Raw genomic sequence first — 20,554 nt, forward strand, 5'->3', positions numbered from 1 at the left:
CGAGTGGAGTTGTTGTTATGGGGGACCCATCTTCTTCCTGGAAACTTCAAAAATCAGGGCAGAAAAAAAAACCTCATTGTTCATTGTGGAAAACATTAATTATATAGACATATACAGACATACATATATTCAATGAAAGGTATGATAGATATATTCAATGAAAAGTATGATAGATATGAAGAAAAAGCAAAGATGTTTTCTAAATTCATATTTCTTTCTGTCTCATCCAAGATAGGTATTTTGAAAATACCTTGACTTCACAGTTGAAGTCAAAAGGTACGTTACTTTGGAGAAGAGATTTTGCTTTTGTTTCCACAGAAAATGAGAGGCTGTGGATTTATTCAGAGTTAAGAAAAATCAACTTTGGCCGGGCAGTGGTGGTGCACGCCTTTAATCCCAGCACTTGGGAGGCAGAGGCAGGCGGATCTCTATGAGTTCGAGACCAGCCTGGTCTACAAGAGCTAGTTCCAGCAGGACAGGCTCCAAAACCACAGAGAAACCCTGTCTCGAAAAACAAAAAACAAAAAACAAAAAAAAAAAAAAAAGAAAAATCAACTTTGATCAAGGAAGGCCACCTGAGAAATCTCCAGCAGGAATAGACAGCCCAGATGTCTGAGTTTTTCAGCCAGAACCAGTTCAAGACTGCTTCTGGTGATCCTGTGATCAAGACTCACAGGATACTTCAGTCAGGACTTGATCATAACTCTAAATTTTTTTTTAGGTCCCCATAAGATTATCAGCACCCCCAACCAGCTGAAAGTAGCCTGGAATACTACGCCCACATTCCCCAAAAATGGACTATGGATATTTTCCTTTTTTTTAAAAGAGGGGAAAGTGTGGGGGCTGGAGAGATGGCTCAGTGGTTAAGAGCATTGCCTGCTCTTCCAAAGGTCCTGAGTTCAATTCCCAGCAACCTCATGGTGGCTCACAACCATCTGTAATGAGGTCTGGTGCCCTCTTCTGGCCTGCAGACATACACATAGACAGAATATTGTATGCATAATAAATAAATATTAAAAAAAAAAAAAAAGAGGGGAAAGTGGTGTGGGAGAATTGTCGGTATTCTGTCAATCATGTTATAAATAAATGCTGATTGGCCAGGTAGGAAATACAGGCAGGAAAACCAGACAGGAAGTAGAAATGATGTAATGAGAACAGGAGAATTCTGGGAAGGAGGAAGTTGATTCCCCCCTCTCCTGCCCAGATCACCTAAGCAGCAGGATATGATCTGCCCCACTGAAAAAAGGTACTGAGCCACATGGCTAACATAGATCAGAAAAATGGGTTAATCAAGATGTGAGAGTTAGCCAGTGAGAGGCTGGAGCTAATGGGCCAATCAGCTTATAATTTATGGAGACCTATGTGTGATTTTCTTTGAGGCCAAACAGTTATGGGAACCGGACAGTACAGAAAACCCAAACAAGCAGGCTGGGCCCCCTCATGTTACAATGTCCCATGCTGGAAAGACAAGACCCCATATCCAAAGAGACACCACCTTCCTTGATCTATCCCGGACCACCCAGTCAGCACCACAAGCAGGCCAGGGTGCCTCCCTGTTCTAAGACTACACTCCCGCACAGGCGCTTCTGCTGCCCTCCTCTAACTTCCACCGGGGCAGGGCCATTTCCTGAAGTAAGGCAATGTTAGACTAACAGGTCATATTCGGTAGCCTAGCCTGGTTTAAAACTTACTGTGTGGCCCGCACTGGCCTCAGCTCCCCAAGAGTTGGGATTACAGACTGAACCGCCATGCTCTGCCCCGTCAACAATGGACCACATACACATCACAGCCATCAAAGAGTCTATTGTTTGGTGTGCGGATCCATCAGTGTCTGTAGGTATGGCCTGCAATGCCTTCCTCGGCCCCACTGGTACACAGTGGCACACAGCACACACAGTCGCACCCCGTTGATGGGACCCAGTTGACAGTAGCACCACACATAAAAGCATGTAGTCAGCAGTTTAAAAAAATACAGATTTATTATGTTTCTCGCAATTGTACAGAGACCAAGACACATAAGCTTAGTCTTCATGTTAAATATAAACAAACACCAAAAATATCATAAAAACACATTGGGAGCCTTTCAGGAAACCCTTCCAAGCTGCATCCTTATTAGAACTGCAGCGGTGGGAGATGATGTCTTAAGACATTCTGCAGCCACTGGCTAATGCTGCAGCAGCAACAGCCAAGGAAGCAACGTATAGTCATGGTGGCTCAGTTCTGTTATCCCAGCACTTGGGAAGCTGAGACAGGAAGATTGCTGCAAGTCTGAAACTAGCATAGAGTGAGTTCTAAACCAGGCAACAGAATAAGACCCTGACTCAAAAAATAAAATTCAAAACAACAAAAAAACAAAAAACAAAACAGCCATGGTTTAGATGTATCCACAAGCTGGCAAGCTGAACAGAGGCCATGGGTGGGCACATGACCTGAGAATTCAACAACCCGATCACACAGACGATCCAGGATGCTTGCTGGCTTCCCTGGTGGGAAGGTTTTGCTCCTAACCCCAAGAGGACACACTGCAGCAGGAAGGCTTCAGAGTCAGTTCTGAGCCTTTGTCCTTAGGAGGCACGAAGCACGTCTTGACAGTCCCTGACGGGGCAGTGTGATGCAGAGGCATCACTGTCCCTGTCTCCCCTACATTTCAATAGTTAAAGGATGAGACAGCACCTCATAAAGAGGACAAAGCCTAGCCCAGAAGTCTTCACTCCTCAAACATGGCCTCCCCTCAGCAGTCAGAAACCCAGCGCAGGGTCTCCCGCAGACCTGGGGTGCTGTTCTTAGAGTCAGTTACGTGACTCTGAGGTGATGGGGCTGCGGACCGTGGACATGAGGTGTGACTTGTAGGTTTTGCTCAGGCCCGTCATCCAGAATTTGAGCAGCTTAACGTTGTCTTCCTCTGAGGCGCCCAGGACGCTCAGGAGCTTCTGCGTGTCCTCCTTGGGGCGACTGTCCACCTTGGTGAATTTAAACAGGACTTTCACTTTGCTGCAGAGAACAAGAAACAAGCACTGAGACAGCAGAAGCACCAGGCTTTCCTCATGGGCCCAACTCCCAGACCAGGGAGAGCTCTGCAGGCCCTGCTGGTGGTCTGCCACACTGGGGAAGGGCTCAGGGTTGCCCTATGCAGTCATGAGTGGGAGGCCTCACCCTGAGGAAGGCCAGGCCACCGCCAGGGCGAAAAGAGAAAGGCGTATTGCAGTCTCAGTTACTCGGGAGGCTGCAGCAGGATTCCTTAAACCCAGGAAGTTCAAGGTCAACTTGGGTAAGACAGGAAAAAAAATCCTCTCAAAAAAGGAGAGGGGCTGAAGAGGTGGCTCAGTGGTTAAGAGCACTGACTGCTCCTCTAGAGGACCCAGGTTCAATTCCCAGCACCCACATGGTGGCTCACAACTGTCTGTTCCAGTTCCAGGGGATTCATGGCACCAGGCATGTACATGGTGCATGCAGGCAAAACACCCATATGCATAAATCTTAAAAAAAAAAAAACTAAGAAATAGCTGCACATGAGTTTCACTGCATTATTTGACGCCAGGAAAATGTTCAACTAGTTCAGTTGATTTAATAAAATTATTACTAAAACTCAAGGCACAAGGAAACAAATAACTTCCTTTTCTAAAGCAGTAAGGATGGCTGCCAGGCTGTGCCCTGCTGCAGGTGTCCCTAGGTCTGATGCCTAGCATCCTCCACCCCTCTAAAACCAGAACTGAATTAAGGAATAAAGAAACAGCGCTTTGGTCATTCTGAGCCTTTTTCACATGGCCAGCATCAAATCTCAGCAGCTACCACCACCTCCCAGGACACAGGGTCCAGGGCAGGAGATAGTGGATCACTTCCCATGGTCACCTAGCTCCTAGGTAGCAGGGCTGGTATCTGAACCCCACTCCTACTTCCACTCTGTGGACTCCTAAGGGCCACAGCCTGGCCTTTTTAAATGAGCACCGTCTGCTTTTCCACATGAGCCCACCACCATGGAGAGCTGCTCCCCTCCCCACACAAAGCCGGGGAAGCTGTCACGACAAGGCTGGGGCTTACTTCATCCACTCTTCCTTGAGACAGATAAGGCACTGGTCCACCACATCCACAGACAGGTTCTGGTTGGTCAGGGCTGCTTCAATCTTATTCAGGATGGTGGGTCCAACTGGGGGCATAAATAAACACTGGGTGAGGAAGAGGCCGTGGTGCCCCCTCTTGCCCCGACAAACGGTGACACCAGCAGCAGCACCCACCTCTGTCTGCGGCCACAGGACTCCCACTAGTGACCACGAACTCGTACTTGCTGAGGGACGGGTCGTCCTCGCATCCAGCATGGTGGAGGTTTGAGCGTGTGGCCGTGTGGACCTCTACAACAACTGCGAACTCTGTAGCAGCAAAAAGCACACCATCTTGTCACGTGCTTCTTGGCCCCACTGCAAGTGCCCCCTAGGCACACACTGTCAGGGACAGGCCTCCCGTGACTTCATACCTTTGGCAGTTTATTTTTTAAGGGTTAGTTTTTGCCTAGGCTAAAATAGAAATAACTCTTCGTTACAATGATCATCAGTCACATAGATAAATTTATTCTGAGCCGCCCTCTGTGAACGGTTCCATTACTGTTCTATCCTGTAGATGGAAATGGCCTTGCGGGTGTAGTGGCCACACACACACACACACACACACTTCACAAACACCTCTGCACGGACCAGTCCTAACGTGAACAGAGGGCATTGCTCAGAGGCTCAAAACACCCCCAGTCCCAGCAGGTCTTATCTGGGGCTGCAGAGTGCTGCCTGGCCCCAAAATCTGCAACTTGGATCCAGGTTGCCTTTGAGAGCAGCAGGGTACACATCTCAAAGAGGGTACTTACCCGAGGCCAGCACATGAGCCGGGATAGGCACGGGAGGGCTGAGTCCTAGGAAGTTGCAACGGTAGGCTTCCTCATACTGGTTGCTGTAAGGGATGGTTCGGACACAGCCTACAGGCAGCATGGTCTGTGGAGGACGGGGTGGCTCAGAATCCACAAGAGCATCCTCTGCATCTGATCCACAGCCCCCTCCTTAGTGTGTCCCTGTTCTCTCAGCCCATACACGGTCTCCCACCAAGAAGCCCCCTCCCTGTGCTGCCACCTGCTGCCTCTTCTGGTCTCCTTGCCAGCTCAGATGCTCACGAGACAAAGAGGCACTTGTGGGTTCTGGCAGCCAGCAGACATGCTGTGAGCTGCTCCTACACCACCAACCCAACCTGACAACAGCTGCGGCACTAGCAGGAGCTAGTACTTGCCCAGATAACATCTCAGAAGAATTTCAGATTGAGGAAGGGGAAAACGGGGTAGCTGTCAATAGTGACAATCTAGGTTCCCTCCACAGGAGTACCGACGCCAGCCATTTTCATGAGGCAAAGAACTGATTGGTACCCCCAATATCCGCCCAAGTCAAACACTAGCACACGGGGGAAGGGTCTCACCCGGAGGACTTCAAATGCGGAATGGACGAGGTTCACATCTCTGCTTTTCCAGATCACCTGATTTCCCATGAGGACATGCCAGGCCAACATACGAAAAGAGGAGGCCCCCAAGACCTGAAATGTGACACACAGCTCTTTATGTATTTTACAGGAGCCAATTTGAAGGTCACGGGCAGCAAAGGGAACTCTTCTGAAGGATACAGGTGACCTGTCCACGGCTGACAGGGGACAGGAGGACTTCCCAGGTGCCAAAGGTATTACATTGTATTCTTACCAGCCCCCTCCCAGCTCTACTGTGAAACATACGAAGCAGATGGTGCTGGCATTCCGCAGCTGTCACCCTGGAGTGCTTGGAAGCGAACATCTGCCTCATCACACCTGCCTCAGGAAGAGCGAGGGCTCTGCCTCCACCACCAGGATGCACGCCATATCCTGGCACTCGTCCAAGCCAGCTGCCTGACGACAGCCTCCTTTACAGTGACATTTCTTCAGATGCCAAGGCTATTGCCGCATCAGGCCTGCTTTCTGTTTGTGGTATCTTTATTCTCTAATACAAACCAGCCTCTCTCCTCCCTGCCTGTCTGCAACTCCTGCAGCACTGGAGGAGGTAGCCTGTTCTTTCTTGAGACCAAACATGAACTTGAAACAGACCAAGACAAACAAAAACAGAGGCTACGATACCCAATGCTCCCAAGCACATCTCCCTGCAACAGAAACCACAATGCCTGCTATAATAACCTCGTAAAGAGTTAGTGAAGCCAACCCAGCCCAACCCTGGAGAACAAATGGCCCCAAGCAGAAACAGGGCTCACTCCATTTACCTGGGGATCGAATTTAGGTCTTTATGGTGGTCAGCAGTGAGTCATCTCACTAGCCTCTCCACTCTCCAAAATGGAAATAATTCTTGGCTGGTAAAAATTAATGCTTGTTGAAAAAAAAAGTGAGAGAGATGGCTTGGCGGGTAGAGAGGGGCGCTTGCAATGTAAGCCGCGGGTGGAGAGAGGTAATTGCTATGTAAACTGGGCAGCTGAGAGTCACATCCAGACAGAACCCACATAGAGTAGGAAGGAGAGACTTGACCTCCACATGCACACTATTGCACGTGGACTCCTACACACAATAATAATAGTAAATAAAACAAAAATTCAGCCAAGCAGTGCTGGTGCATCCCTTCAAGCCCAGCACCTGGGTGGCACAGACAGGCGGATTTCTCTGAATTTGCAGAAAGTCACCTGCCACAGTTGCACATGCCTCTAATCCCAGCACTGGGTAAGCAAGCCCAGAAATGCTCAGCTAGAGTGAGTTCAAAGCCAACCTAAGACACATGAGCCCCTGTCTCAAAAGAATAAAAACAGCATGAAAAGGGACAACCTGCCTTCACCTGGAGCAATCCTCTCCCCTGACCCAACAAGCCATGTTCAATCTCATCACACTTCTCGGCTCCAGCGTTTCTATGTATACGCCACTTTACGCTGCCCGCTTGCTTTTTCAGGCTAAATGAGATCCCACTGTCTAGACACACTATTAATAACCAAGGCTGGCACATAGGTCATGCCAGCCTCATTCTAGGAATGACTATTAAAGTCTAGCCGGCCTACAGACAGATAAAGGTGCTTTTCAACACCTCCGGGAGGTTCTAGACAAGATTATAGGACCACAGGAAACCTCACCAACGACAGACGCTGGGCTGGAGACAGTTTAGCTTCAGTGCAAAGTATGGGGACTTGAATTTGCACCCCAGAACACTCAAAAAGGCAGGCAGGGCATAGTAGCACGCGCTGGTTATCCTCCAGCTGGGAAGGCACAGGAGGCAGATCCCTGGGGCGCCCAAGCCAGCCAACTAGCGTACTGGACAAGTCTCAGGCCAGCTAGGGACACCGTCTCAAAATACGATGTCAGTAGCACCCAGAAGAAAGACACTCTGGCGTCTACACACACGTGCATACACGAACATGCATGTGGATGCACACAAACACAGCAGATGCCCATTCTGTCATGGCCGCCATCCACCCGTTGAGAAGTTCCTAGTGCCACCCCTGCCCGTAGATGTGGACAAAGCTCTTCTCAGTTAGGACCACGCCCACCCCTGCTTACCTGTCTCATGTGTCGAAGGGACTTGAAGACGGAAAGCTTTGGGGGCTGCCAGCTCCCACAGGCCGGGAGAAAGGACGGCTCTGCAGGGCAGCTGGGCAGCTCCCTCCCTTCAGCCCCCTCTGGCTCAGCAGCAGCTTTCTCCTCCTCTTCGGCCTCAGAATTGTCCCAACTTTCTGATTCTTCCTCTAAGTCTACAGGACAGACAAACAGGACAGGTATGGAGTGTGCGTCCCCTGGTTCTGTGGCCATTTCTGCCCGGCATCTACGGCGACACCACCAATTCCTACTGTACCCTAGAGAGGCCGGATGACTGTGTGCTAGTGCCTGGGCAACCGGGGACAGAGGGAGGAAGGCTTGCGCAGAAGAGACATCGTAGAAGCTCCCTCTGCAAGGTGCTGCTATGTGCCGCTGCTGGAAAGCTGGGCCATGCAGTAAAGACAGCATGTGTTTATCAGTATTACTTGGCCAGGGGCCAGTCCTTGCACCCCACACACTATCTCGTCCCATCTCCCTGCACCCAGACGAGACATAAACATTTTACTTCCATTAGTCCTCATGGCGGACCATTACAATAACATCTCCGCTACCAGTCACAGTGAGACCCAGAGAGCAGGGTACCCGTAAGGACAGAACCAGGGTTGGAAGCCAGTTCTATCTGACTCGAAAGCAAGCCTGAGCCCACACTCAGATTCCTCATGACCCAATTCAGTTTCAATGTGGCTGAGATCCCCGTCTGCCCACACATCCCATCAAGACCTGACTCTGATGGCCTGAAGACTTCAGATTTGAGTCATTTTATACTCAAACGGTTCCAGTGCTGATCCATAAAGATAGGAAAGCAACTCCAACGTCTATCTTTTCTGAGTGTGTCTTCCTCGAGACCCCTCCACTCCTGAGTACTTGCACAAGCCACGTGCAGAGTGAGTGCACTACTAGTGACAACTGGAAAGAGCTCCAACTACCGACAATGGAGGCAGGGTAGCATCGTCAGGAACAAACTGTGTACCATCTACCGTAAGTGACCATTGCGTTCCCACCTCCCAGCCGTCGGGGAGCAAAGGAGGGAGAATGGGACAGGACTCTGAACTCCAGAACTCAAACAATTTCTATGGAAGTCGAGCCAGAAGGGAGGGCTGCAACCATGCATTGGGACCACCCTAGGAAGTCAGTCACACTGGACTCTAAGCATGGATGCAGGGATGATGTCGTACAGTGATTTCTTCTGAACTGAGACAGCCTCTCTAAGAAGAGAGGCTCATTAGATACAAGTCTCAGGAAGTTCCTGAAACCAACAAGATTCACAAGGCTCCTCACCAAGGTTACAGAAGCAAACAAACAGTTGCTGCGGGGGGGGGGGGATGATGATGGACGGACACCGGCTGGGCTATCTAGAGGGAACTATGGTAAGCAGAGCTGCCTAGAGACTCCCCAGGGGAGCTCCCTGCAGGGAACTCGCCAATCAGTTGAGCCACCTCCAAGTCCTGCAGAGAGCGAGCGCCAGGGATGCCAAACCCATCTGGGAACAGGGCACAAACGCATCATTAAGGAAGATGAGACAGAATCGTAACGAAATCACAAAGAACATGGAACTGGCTGGAACAAAGGCCCTTCAGTTCACATCCCTGGTACCAGCTCCACTCACTGTGGCAGCCGTAAGCCAGGGGCCCAGCTACCAGCACAGATGGCCCTGCAGAGATAAAGAGCCTTACCAGCAAGCTTCTCCATCTGGACCAGGGTGTCCTCTGTGGGTGCACCCTCTAACAGCTTTTCTGTCAGCCGGCTACCACATGCCTTCAGGAGCCTGGAGATGGATACAATGCCAGCAATGAGATACCCCTGCCAATGGGAAAACTAAACTTGAGGCTTACCATGGCCTTGGTTCAACCCCCCAGGTCACAGAAAATGGCCTACACAAAGATCCTGGAGGACTCCACCACCACCAAGGGAACAGTTTCCAAGACATGAATCTTCATTAAGACATGGCTCTTTGCCGGGCGATGGTGGCGCACGCCTTTAATCCCAGCACTCGGGAGGCAGAGGCAGGAGGATCTCTGTGAGTTCGAGACCAGCCTGGTCTACAGAGCTAGTTCCCGGACAGGCTCCAAAGCCACAGAGAAACCCTGTCTCGAAAAACCAAAAAAAAAAAAAAAAAAAAAAAAGACATGGCACTTCATTAAAGGGAATGAGAGGACTGGAGAGATGGCTCAGAGATTATGAACACTGCTTGCTCTTCCAGAGGTCCTGAGTTCAATTCCCAGCAACCACATGGTGGCTCACAACCATCTATAATGAGATCTGGTGCCCTCTTCTGGCCTGCAGACATACAGGCAGGCAGAACACTAATAAATAACACGTAATAAATAAATCTTTTAAAAGGGGGGGAAATAACAAAATGGGTTGAGGCGGTTTGGAGGAATTGTTGGCTTTAATCCCAATTCAGGAACATAGGTAGCACAGCAGATAGCTCTTAGCTCTATTGAGTGAAGCCATGTTCTATGGCTGCACTATAGATGGAAAACACAAGAACATTCTAGACAATTCTCAAAGGAAGAAACTACAAACAGCCAATAAGTATGTGAAAAAATACAAGTTAAAACTGTTTTGAGATTCCATTTCATACAATCAGCATGACTATCACCCAGGACGGGGCTGGAGAGGTGGCCCACAGTTAACGGCACTGGCTGCTCCTACAGAGGACACACATTCAGTTCCCAGCCCCCATATGATGGCTCACAACCAATTCTAGCTACAGTTCCACAGGATCCAACTCCTTTTCCTTTCCTTTCTTTTTTAACCTCCACAGACATCAGGCACACATGTAGTACATGTACATACATGGAAACAAAAAAACACCCCACATATAAAACAGAAGCAAATACTGTGGAGAATGAAGGAAGCTGGAACCGTATGCCTGTTGGTGGGCATGTTAACTGGTGCTGCCACCTTGGACTCAGTGGGGAGGGTCCCCCAAACCCAAACCCATCACACCACTCCTGGACGTTACCTGCAGGACTGTAAGCCACCACACCAGAGATCCTTAAACATCCCTGTTCACACTGCACTATTCTCTACAGCTACAGCACAGACTAGCCTAGACGCCCGTGAACTGACAAAAGTGGTACAAAGTAGAAGGGGCAGTATACCCTGCTAAGCTCAGTCCTGAGGCTCTGCAGGCTACACTCCATTTCCCTGGACTACTCAGTCTGGGAAACAGGGGTTCCCTGTTCACAGCACACCTGTACACTCGACCTTTAAACCACATGCCAGCTGACTGCCCACCAGCAAAAACTGCCAGACCCGAGCCCAGAGCACCAGATGCCAGCTCAGAAGAGGCTGGAGCCAGAAACCCACTGCCATCTTTAGAGAGAAGACTTGGTCTCCGTACAGAAATGTTCTTTGTGTCAATGCGAAGTGAATTCTACCTAGAAATGTTTCCATCCAGCGGGGAGACAGACAAGAGAATAGGCCTCGAGCCAGTCAGCCCACGGGCAGGCAGATGCTCTAATGCCTCGGTACCCAGACCCGGGATTCATTACCAGGCAAAGGAAGTATGCAGACATGCCCACAAGTTGTCGTCACTGGTCAAGGAGGTCAGAGAGCGGGCAGCGTTGCCATTCCTCTGGTGCAGGAAAGGCGTGAAGGCTGTGTTCATCCTCTGGGCACGCTGTGGGCATCCAAACTGCTCTGCCTCAAATACCTGAACACAAAGGGTAGAGAAGCATACCTCCTCAGTGGTAGCTAGGGCCGTACTCTTGGGTTACTCCCACCCAGCTTCCTCAGATTCTCTCATTCCGCTCTCAACTCAGAAGCCAGGGCATGCCAACAGCCTGACGCTGCCTCGCCGGACGGTTCTGCTGCGAGAGGTTTCAGAGTGACTCCGCTCTTTTGCTACTTGGTCCCTTGGGCTCCTGCTGGGTGTTCACCATCTTTCAAGTGCTGTTTGCCTCTTCCTGGCAGGTTCATCCCACAGAGCACTGTAGGCAATGGGCACATGGACCATCTGGCTTCCCCAGCCTCCTGTTCCCTCCAGCCACATCCTAACACAGTACAGCTACTCCATCTATGAGGATGGATGGTGAACAGCTCCCTCCTCTACTGCCCGTGGATAGCACACGGACAAGAGTCTGTGACCAAGGCACACCCATGTCTACCCGCATGCTCTTTAGCAGCTTGAGAGGGTGCCCGAGGTAGGGCTCTAGACAAGACTAGCGGATAGTTTGGGTCCTGATGAGTACAGGAAGCAAAGACACCAGGCTGAAGGAGTGCCAGAATAGTGGGTAAGGTAAAATCAGGAGAGCTACAGGCTGGTTAGCAGGGACACTCATCCCGCATCATCAGCTGAGCTGAGACCTCAACTTGGGCCCTATGACAGAGGCAGAGCCAAGAGGACCACTGCTGCCTGAGCACTCAACATCTATGGCAACAGAGCCAGAGACCCCCTTGGAGCATCACCTTGAGGGCCTTGCCCTGGAGCTCACTGATGATCCCACGGATCTTCCCCAGCAGGAAGGGCCAGGAGTTGATGAGGTAGATTCGATCCATCATGATGGCGATGATGCTGTACCAGCGCTGGAAGCCTCTGGCCAGGCTGTCTTTGATGAAGAAGGTGTGGCTGAACACAAAGCCGTGTTGTTCATCGCCAAAGAAGATAGGGCCTTCGCGACCAGGGCACACCTTGGAGAAAGTGACAGTCACTTTAGGCAAAGCTCTATCCAAACTTTAAAGTCTCTTGGGTCCCTTTTCCTGTTTTTGGTGGTGCTAGGTTACTCAGGGCCAACGTGCTATCATTAAGCTGCACCCAAATGTTGCAACTTGGTCTTCTGGGTAGACCAGAAAGCCAGCAGATACAATGGTCTACTGCTGGGCCTGCAGAGTAAATAGCACACTCCTCTAAATCACGTGACTGCAGTGGTGGTGCTGACATTAAGTGCACACGAATACAGGTGCTTGCAGAGGCCAAAGGTTGGATCCCCAGGAACTAAAGTCACGGGAGGTTGTGAGTCACCCAATGTGGGTGCAAGGAACCGAACTCAGGTCCTATATAACAGCAGTACCTGATCTTAAAGGATGAGCCATCTCTAGCCGGAGCACACCCTATTTTTAGAGCCCTGTGGTAACTCTCTCCTGACAAACTTCCTGAACATGTAACTATTGTGCATATGATATTTGGCTGCTGCTAAGCATACATCAAGGAATAGAAAGATGCATAAAGCAACAGTCAGACGAGCGATACAGGTTCCAGGGATCAGATGAGGTGGATCCAGGGCAGTATGTACCATACGCCCGTGGGACAGATCACACCTAAAAGCTGAGACTCGTGCTCCATAGCAGTAGTTCAGGAACAAACCGGTCTTTTGCTGTTTTTAAACCTTCATTTTTATTTTCTGTTTATGAGTGTTTGCTGGCATGTATGTCTGTGTATGCAGTGCCCATGGAGGTCAGAAGATGTCGGATCCCCTGGGGCTGGAGTTACAGAAAGCTACAAGCCATCACATGCATGCTGGGAATGAACTCGGGTCCTTTGCAAGACCAGTGAGTGCTCTTAACTGTTAAGCCATCCCTCCAGCCTGATTCATTCTTCAGAAGGTACTAAGAGTGTCAACATGGTGGGGTGGCAGTGAATACAATATAAGGCTGATACTTGGTGCAACAAACCACACAGCGTAGCTTAGAAATACGCTCAGCAAGAATGGACAGAGAAATAACAGTCTGTTGTTCAAAGTGAAGCGCTAACACCTATTTTGACAGCCAGAGTCCCAAGGACCTCTCTTCGAGCTCTGACAACTGCAGTCACGCCAACGCTGCTCTGAAAAGCAAGCCTCCTCGCTGTCCATAAACCGAAATAAACTTGGAGTCACGTGTGTTTCTCACAGACAGCCCGACGTCAGCCTTACCTCACAGCTCAGGCTCCGGACACAGGCCTGGCGGACGATGCTGAAGAGCTGGGGGTGATTGGGGTGCTGGTGACTGACATACTTGATAGAGGTTTCTTTATCATGACTGATATAGCCCGGGTGCCCCACAGCAAGTGATCGGCAGCCCTGCACACAGGAAGAACAAGAAATCTATAGCTAGAAGCAGGTGACAAATCTAAATGTAGAAAACATAACCCTTTTGAAATTTTTAAAAAACTTTCTCCCTAAAAAACTTTTTTTTCTCCCTATTTGAATGGCTCTTGGGGAAAGCATTCCCACCTGGTGGCATAACTTCATTTAAGTGTTTATATGTATGTGTGTTTCTTTCTTTCCTTTCTTTTTGAGAGGCAGGATTTCTCTGTGTGGCCCTGTCTGTCCTGGAACTCACTCTGCAGACCAGGCTGGCCTTGAACTCAGAGATCCGCCTGCCTCTGCCTCCCAAGTACTGGAATTAACCGGCATGTGCCACCGCCTGTCTTGTTTCTGAATAAATATCATGTTTCTCTATGGCTTTTCCAATCATCTTTAGTGTTTTCTTCCCTTCCCCCTCCCCACTCACCAGAGCTGGTTCCTTCCTTCCACAGTGTTAGTTCTGGGGATCAATCTCAGGCAATAAAACAGCTTAGCAATAAGCACCTTCAAACACTGAGCCATCCTGCCAGGACACCCCCATTCCCGGAGACCACCAAATTCTTTCAAGACAGTCTCACAGTGTAGCCCAGGCTGGCCTGAGACTTGTGAGCCTCCTTCCCCAGCCTCCTAAACGCTGGGACTACAGGCATATGTTGTCATGTCCGACTTCTTCTTTGTGTAGAAATAACTAGCTTTTAAATTCAGACTTATCTTAGACTAAATTTAACTAAGAAAATCTAGACCCAAGGGCCATCAAAGTTTTCTCTACAGCTAGCAGTGACAGCTAGTAGGTATGATGAGTCTTCTATTGCGTATCTCACCCAGTCCCAGCAGTGGCCCTAGAAGGGAAACCCAAAAGGAAGCCCCACTGTACAGACAGCTGCGGCTTGGATGAGAAGCAGCCGCTGGACTCAGGGTGCACAGCTGTGCCACTCTCCTGAGCGATGCTACTGGGCCCCAAGCGGCCTCCTTCCTGGGTCCGAATGAACTGCAGGCAGGGGTCTTAGTCACACGTCATCCAGAGGCTTCGGTGCCAGTGCAGCAACCCAAGAAGCCTTCACTGTGACTTCCTGCTAAGGGTGGAAGTGGAGCACAGGAATGTAAACCCAGAGCCAAGGCTGTGTATTCTGCAGGGGTCCCAACCTGGGACTATGCCAGGTAGGCACTGAGGCAAGACCCTCCCCAGGAGATCTTCCAGGACCCTCGGCGCCCTGTCCCTTTAGCTCTCCCTCCCCTCACTGCTCCACAGGCCTAAAGACCCCTTCCACATTAGTCCCGCTACCCAGTCCGTCCCTCAGCGCCCCACTTTTTCACAAGATGAATGACAATGACACCTGATTCCTGTCCACTCTGGCGACAGCTGGAACCCCCCACCCAACCCAGCAGAGGCTTTGTGGAACTGCCACTTAGCTCCAACAAAGAGGTTCCAGGGCCCACAAGGAAAATCACCCAGATATACACTCGGTTAAAAAGGCTCCGGCTGGCATGATGAGAAAAATGCTCTCAGAACCTTGGGGGAGGTCTCTCATGTTTCCCCCTTTCTCAGAAAGGTAAAACCATTTCAAGATCTCAAAGACACTTGCCTCACACATGTCTGATTTCTTGGGCCCAGGGCTGCTGGACTCGGTGCTGGCACCCTCGGCTGGGCTGTGGGCACGAACCCGGCTGCTCATCTGGATGCCGCCCTCCTCTTCCTCGGCCTGCTCAACCTGGCCAGGGCTGTCCCCACTTCCAGCACCCTGGGGCAGGGGAGCGTGTAGAACCTCCGTGCAGAACAGAGTGCGGGGGCCATGGAGCTCGCAGAAGTGGCAGAGAGCGACAATAGCATTCATGGTGCCGGGGATGCCAGAGGCCTGCAGGGCAGAGACACTATTTATGGGCTTGCCCCTGTCCATGCTATGATACCATGCCCAGGACACTGACATACCAGGGCCACAAAGGTAGTCCAGGCAGGCTGCTACTCCCACCTGCCGGCACTGCTGAGCACCCACTGTGTAAGAGTTGGTACACCAAGGGCAGGAGACATAAGGGGAAAAGACAGACAGAGGAAGAGAAATATGAATAAATGACCACACAGAAAGTACTCACTAGAACCACAACAGATCCCAGAAGCAAATACATTTGTAGGCACCACGGAAATGATGCTAAGAAACAGGACAGATACCAAGGAGGGTCCTTCATCTATCATCATCACCTGAGAGGCAAGGTTTGAGTGCTGGGATGCTTGGGGTGGGGGTTACCTACAGGGATAAACACATCCTACTTCTGCACGGGGAGACGTGGAGCTGAGAGGAGGTAGAACCAGGAGGAGTTGGCTACACAGGTCCCAGCAGAGCTGAAGGGAGCAGAGCGTGCAGACCAACCAGGTGGACTGGGTCAAGAGATGGGCAGACCCAAGGGCTGAGGTTGATCTCATGAACATTTTGGCCACAGCCAGGCACCTCGCTTGTTTTAGAAATGGCAAACATGCAGTGTTCTGACGAAGACAAGCACGCTCTGATCTTCGCCTTCGAAAGCCAACGGCAAAAGCGGACTGCAGGTGCCAGTCTCGCTGACCATTGAAGGGTAAGGGGGCACTGGTTGGGGGCACTGACAGGTGGCGAAGCCAGACAGCACCAGAGTTTCCAAAGTGAGAAGGCAGACTCTACTGGAAGAGAGATCGTGGATCACGAAGAAAGGAACGGGGGCAACAAAGAAGGACAGGTGGGGGGCGCTGGGCGTGAGGTCTGCAGGGTTTTCACCTCCATGGAGAACTGAGTGGGACAGCCAGGGCCTCAGATACGGACCATGTGACTTCCACAGATCCCAGGGCCTTCAGGGAAGGTGACAGAAGAGCCATCCTGCTGGACCACAGGAGAGAACGGGGTGCCACTCAGCCTTAAGAGAAAGGCAGTCCTACAACCCGCTGAAGCAGGGACAGGTCCTAAGAATGAAATCATGAAGACACAGGACAAGCCCTGGCTGACTCCTGCTGGAGTTGGACTTGACCCCAGGGAGGTGGTCAGAGTTTAATGGAGACAGTTTCAGCAGAGAAGATGACAGAGCCGAGGTGCACGGCGGTGAGGGCCACCCAACAGTGTGAGTGCCCAATGCCCATGAAGTGCCACGTGCCTGGACAGTTAAATGTTAGATTATATGTGTTTTAGTGCAATTTAAAAAAAAAGGAGCAGCCAGGCATGGTGGCACACCTGTAATCCCAGCCCGCCCCAGAGGCAGAGGCCAGTGCAGTCTACAAAGCAAGTTCTAGGCTAGCCAGAATTAGACCCCATCTAATAAAAAAAACAAAAACAAAAAAACACCCAAAACTGGTCACCCGCAGAGCCACATGCAGGGTCATTCACTGGCAATCATGTGATTTCTAGAGGAACGAGGAAAGAGTGGGTTACCGGTGTTCCACTCGAAGAGACGGCGGACCTGAGGGGGCTGTGGTGTTGGGGAAGCCCATCTCCACCTGATAAAATGATCTCAAACCAGCAGAACCTGGAGCCTCTAGAGAGGCAATTCACTCCTCCTGCAGCCGTGGGGTGGGGGGCAGCTGTGGGTATTTGTTCCCTACTTACAGCAAACAAGAAAAGGGGTTAAAGATCGGCATGCCTGCCAGGCGGTGGTGATGGCGGTGGTGGTGGTGGCAGTGGCACACACCTTTAATCCCAGCACTGTCATTTCCAGGCCAGCCTGGTCTACAGAGCGAGTTTTAGGACAGGCTCTAAAGCTACACAGAGAAACCCTATCTCGGAAAACCAAACCAAAGCAAAACAAAGATCAGAATGTCCTTGGGGTTCTGACAGCCGCATACCTGAGCTGTAAACACTGCAGACCATACCAGCTGGCTGAAAAAGGTCTGGGATGGCAGGTCAGAGTGACCCTGTATCCTCCACGCCCATCATATCCACAGTCACATGTGGCAACTCAAGACTAAACCAACCATAGCTAAGCTCAGGTCCACAGCCTCTTCAGCCAGGTTTACAGTATTCACACAGGGCTCGGAACCACCATCTGAGTGTGTGGGTTCCAGGACATTTCCATTTTTAAAAAATTGAAAAGGGGGAAAAAAGCTCCATAGGAGAGTCCTACTCAAGGCAATGTACGACTTTTTAAGTCTCTAAATAAGGCAAGAAGACACCGATCGGAACCCACACTGTCATCTCTTGAGGACACCTCCCTGGAAAGTCAGGTTCGAATACGACCAAGATGTGGCCAGGCAGACAGCATGCCTGGGAAGCTGGCAAAGCAGGAACTGAGCGTACACCTCACAAGTGGCCAGTGACAGACAGCTGTGCCTTGCTCGTCTCTGGTTCCTTTGAGCTGGCACTCTAGTGCTCTGCAGTCGGCTCCGAGCTGGCAGGCTGCCCCGGCCCAGTCCTCTTGGGTTAGACCAGGATGAGGAACAGCGAGTATAAACGACTGGCAAAGCAGGTGACAGAGACCTGGGGGTATGACATGTGGCCCATGGAGATCCTGACTGTGGTGTGAGACGCAGGAGCTGGATGCAAGTTCCCGAACATGCGGCAGACCTCTGTCTAGCCCACTCCTGAGCACTCGCTCTCCATGTGCCTGTCCTTACAAACTTGCTCCTCTAGACTGACACCCCCGTCCTACCAACTCCCATTTCCTCACTTGTCCTAGGCTTCGGGACCTATGTTGCTTGTATTCCCTTTACAGACGTTAAATCAGTGGAGACTTCGTCTAAATAACTACAATCCCTTCAGTGTCCACTGCAGCTCCCAACACATGGAAGGACCAAGTTACTTGTTCATAGAGATTACTGTAACCAGAGAAACTGGAGGTATTTGAGACGTTTAGACACAACCACAGTCAAAGCAGAGTCTATGAATCTAGGGGCAGAGAGAGGGTTCAAAGGGTTTACTACAGTGTGGTCATTGACCACTGTCGTTTAAGGATCCATTAGAGCCTGTCCTGGTGGCACACATCTGGAATGCATGCACTAGAAGGTGCCAGCAGGAGAATCAGTCAGCTCTAGCTACGTGGAATGATCCGGGCCAGCCTGGGCTACGTGATACACGAGACACCATCTCATAAACAAGAAGAGTTCATCACCGCAGGGAGATGAAGCAACCAGTACAGGATAAAGAGGCTGGGGACGTAGAGGAGTGGGGCCACAGCATCCTCGGAGGGGCATACAAGGAAGAGAAATAAGCCTCTTCCTGGCAAAGCGTGCGCGTGAGAGCAGACCTTAGCCAAATCCCAGCCACGTGTGCAACATCAAGACGAACCTTATGCTTAACCGATCACAAGTCCACCATCCCGCCAGACGAGTCAGCTGTGGCAACTGCACGCGAATTCAAGGACCTGAGGTTTTCTAGGGAAAGAAAAATCAGACCTAATTCTGAGAGCAAAGTCTCCACCTTCCCAGTGTCTATGTGCAGCTGAAGCTAGTCTCTTCACCATCATACTTACATTATGAGGCAGGCTGTGCCTGTATGCCGTGTGCCCACACCACCTAAGCCACAGGCCTGGCAAACCATACCCACCCCATTCTTCCCTGGTGTGCCCTGGCTTTACCTCATCTCTGTTTCTTGTCTTCTCATAGTGCCAGGCCACTAAGAGTGCCTTGTAGGCAAACAAGGGATTACATGGACCTCCACTGAGGTCAGCAGCAGCTGTGACTGTCTCCCACAGGAAACTCAGTACTCCCAGCTGCCTCCCCAGCTAGCGCAGAGTGGGTAGAAATTCAGCAGGGGATTGTATCAACAGCTCAGAACTACTTCTCCCCACTCTACTACTGCTGCCAACTTCAGCAGGGTTTCCTTTAGAGAGCGCCCAGTCACTTGACACTAGCAAACAGTGTCACGTGCCACGACCTCTCCACTGTTGAATGACAACTGTAATAACTCCGCACCTTCAGCACCACACTGCCGGTGGCCTTTCGGTGCTACGACTTCTCTCTGCTGGGCACCACGGTTGGTGCCAGGCTCCCAAGAGCTGCAAAGCCAGCCCGTACTCTCGGCAGGTCTTCCTCCTAGCTCCCTAACGCCTAGGGCTGCTTGTGACCTCCTCGACTGGGAGCCACTGGCTAATCCCAGGGCTAAACGTTCTTTCCAGGGCACGAGGGCGAGTTATGCAGTCAGAGAAGTGAGGTGCCCTGCCTGCCCTGCCCTGGGGCGGCTGAGCCAGGCAGATAGACCCGCCCGAGGGGCGTCCTAGGACGGCCGTAGAAAACGGACGTGTTACTGGCAGGACAACATTGCCAGCGGTGCTCAAAAGTAAAGCAATGACCCCGACCGGGGGGGGGGGGGGGGGGTGGAACCCGTCACCTCCCTCTCCCCGGTGTTTACCATCCCCGCCTTCCATTCAGCCCTAAGGCCCAACACCAACCCAACTTGGGCGCTCGCCGTGTCCTGGACGCCGGGCCGGAACCCGCTCTCGACTGTCGGAGCCCGCAGAGCCGTTGCTACCGAGCTAGCCCCTGCCGAGGGCTCGCCCGCTCCGCAGGCCCGAGCCCAGCGCGTGACCCAGTCGGACCGAACCATCTGCAGGCCTGCGGAGGGAAGAGAACGCCAGCGCCCGGCTCAAGCGAGGGGCGCCGCGTCCCCGGGCAGATGGCCAGGATGCTCCGAGCCACGCTGTGCAGCGTCCCGCTTTGCTGAGCCAAGGGCAAGAGCCCCGCGCCCACGCGTGCCCCTCGGCGCCGTTTGTCACCCCCCGGAGAAGCGCAGATGGTTCCGGCCACCGAGAGAAGTCATTCTGCAGGGGTGACGTCAAAACTAACATTTCAAAAGAGTAGGAGAGAATTAGCCGGCCAGTACCCAGGTCCCTATAGAAGAGGAAAAGGAAGTGGAGGAATTTCCTCAGGGCGCTGGGCTTTCCTGGCTCCACTCCCCGCCGGTTAGGTTGCCGACCCGGAGCCGGCTTCTCCCCTTCGCGAGAAGTGGAAGGTGCGGACAAGTCCTGGGATGGAGGCTGGTGACAGAGGAACACAGGACCGCGCATGTGTGGTCTGAGCTCGA

At 51.4% G+C, this 20,554-nt stretch overlaps 1 protein-coding gene across 4 annotated transcripts; it reads right to left on the minus strand.

Annotated features, from left to right (window-relative positions):
• Positions 1–1,960: 1,960 nt before the first annotated feature.
• On the minus strand, positions 1,961–20,201 carry Flcn (folliculin). 4 transcript variants are annotated; one of them, XM_057775001.1, is made up of 13 exons: positions 19,923–20,061; positions 18,821–18,906; positions 15,170–15,439; positions 13,434–13,580; positions 11,992–12,213; positions 11,076–11,236; positions 9,249–9,340; positions 7,540–7,730; positions 5,446–5,559; positions 4,850–4,973; positions 4,233–4,364; positions 4,039–4,144; positions 1,961–2,991 (listed from the first exon to the last, which is right to left on the minus strand). In XM_057775001.1, the coding sequence occupies exons 3-13, from the start codon at positions 15,416–15,418 to the stop codon at positions 2,790–2,792; spliced, it is 1,740 nt and encodes a 579-aa protein (XP_057630984.1). In that variant the 5' UTR covers positions 15,419–15,439; positions 18,821–18,906; positions 19,923–20,061; the 3' UTR covers positions 1,961–2,789. The 4 variants fall into 4 exon arrangements, with proteins under 4 accessions (XP_057630984.1, XP_057630985.1, XP_057630983.1 ...); XM_057775002.1 differs by having other exon boundaries at positions 19,883–20,017; XM_057775000.1 differs by lacking the exon at positions 18,821–18,906 and having other exon boundaries at positions 19,883–20,201.
• Between the last annotated feature and the right edge of the window lie 353 nt (positions 20,202–20,554).

This window comes from Chionomys nivalis, chromosome 7, assembly GCF_950005125.1.
Source record: "Chionomys nivalis chromosome 7, mChiNiv1.1, whole genome shotgun sequence".
NCBI classification, from domain to species: domain Eukaryota; kingdom Metazoa; phylum Chordata; class Mammalia; order Rodentia; family Cricetidae; genus Chionomys; species Chionomys nivalis.

Coding starts and splice junctions, on each gene's coding strand:
- Flcn (XM_057775000.1), bottom strand. CDS start 20,077: ATGGTTCGGTCCGACTGGGTCACGCGCTGGGCTCGGGCCTGCGGAGCG. Junction 11,237..11,991: donor TCCAGGGCAAGGCCCTCAAG/GTGATGCTCCAA, acceptor CTTTGTGTTCAG/GTATTTGAGGCAGAGCAGTT. Junction 2,992..4,038: donor CTCAAGGAAGAGTGGATGAA/GTAAGCCCCAGC, acceptor TGTTCTCTGCAG/CAAAGTGAAAGTCCTGTTTA.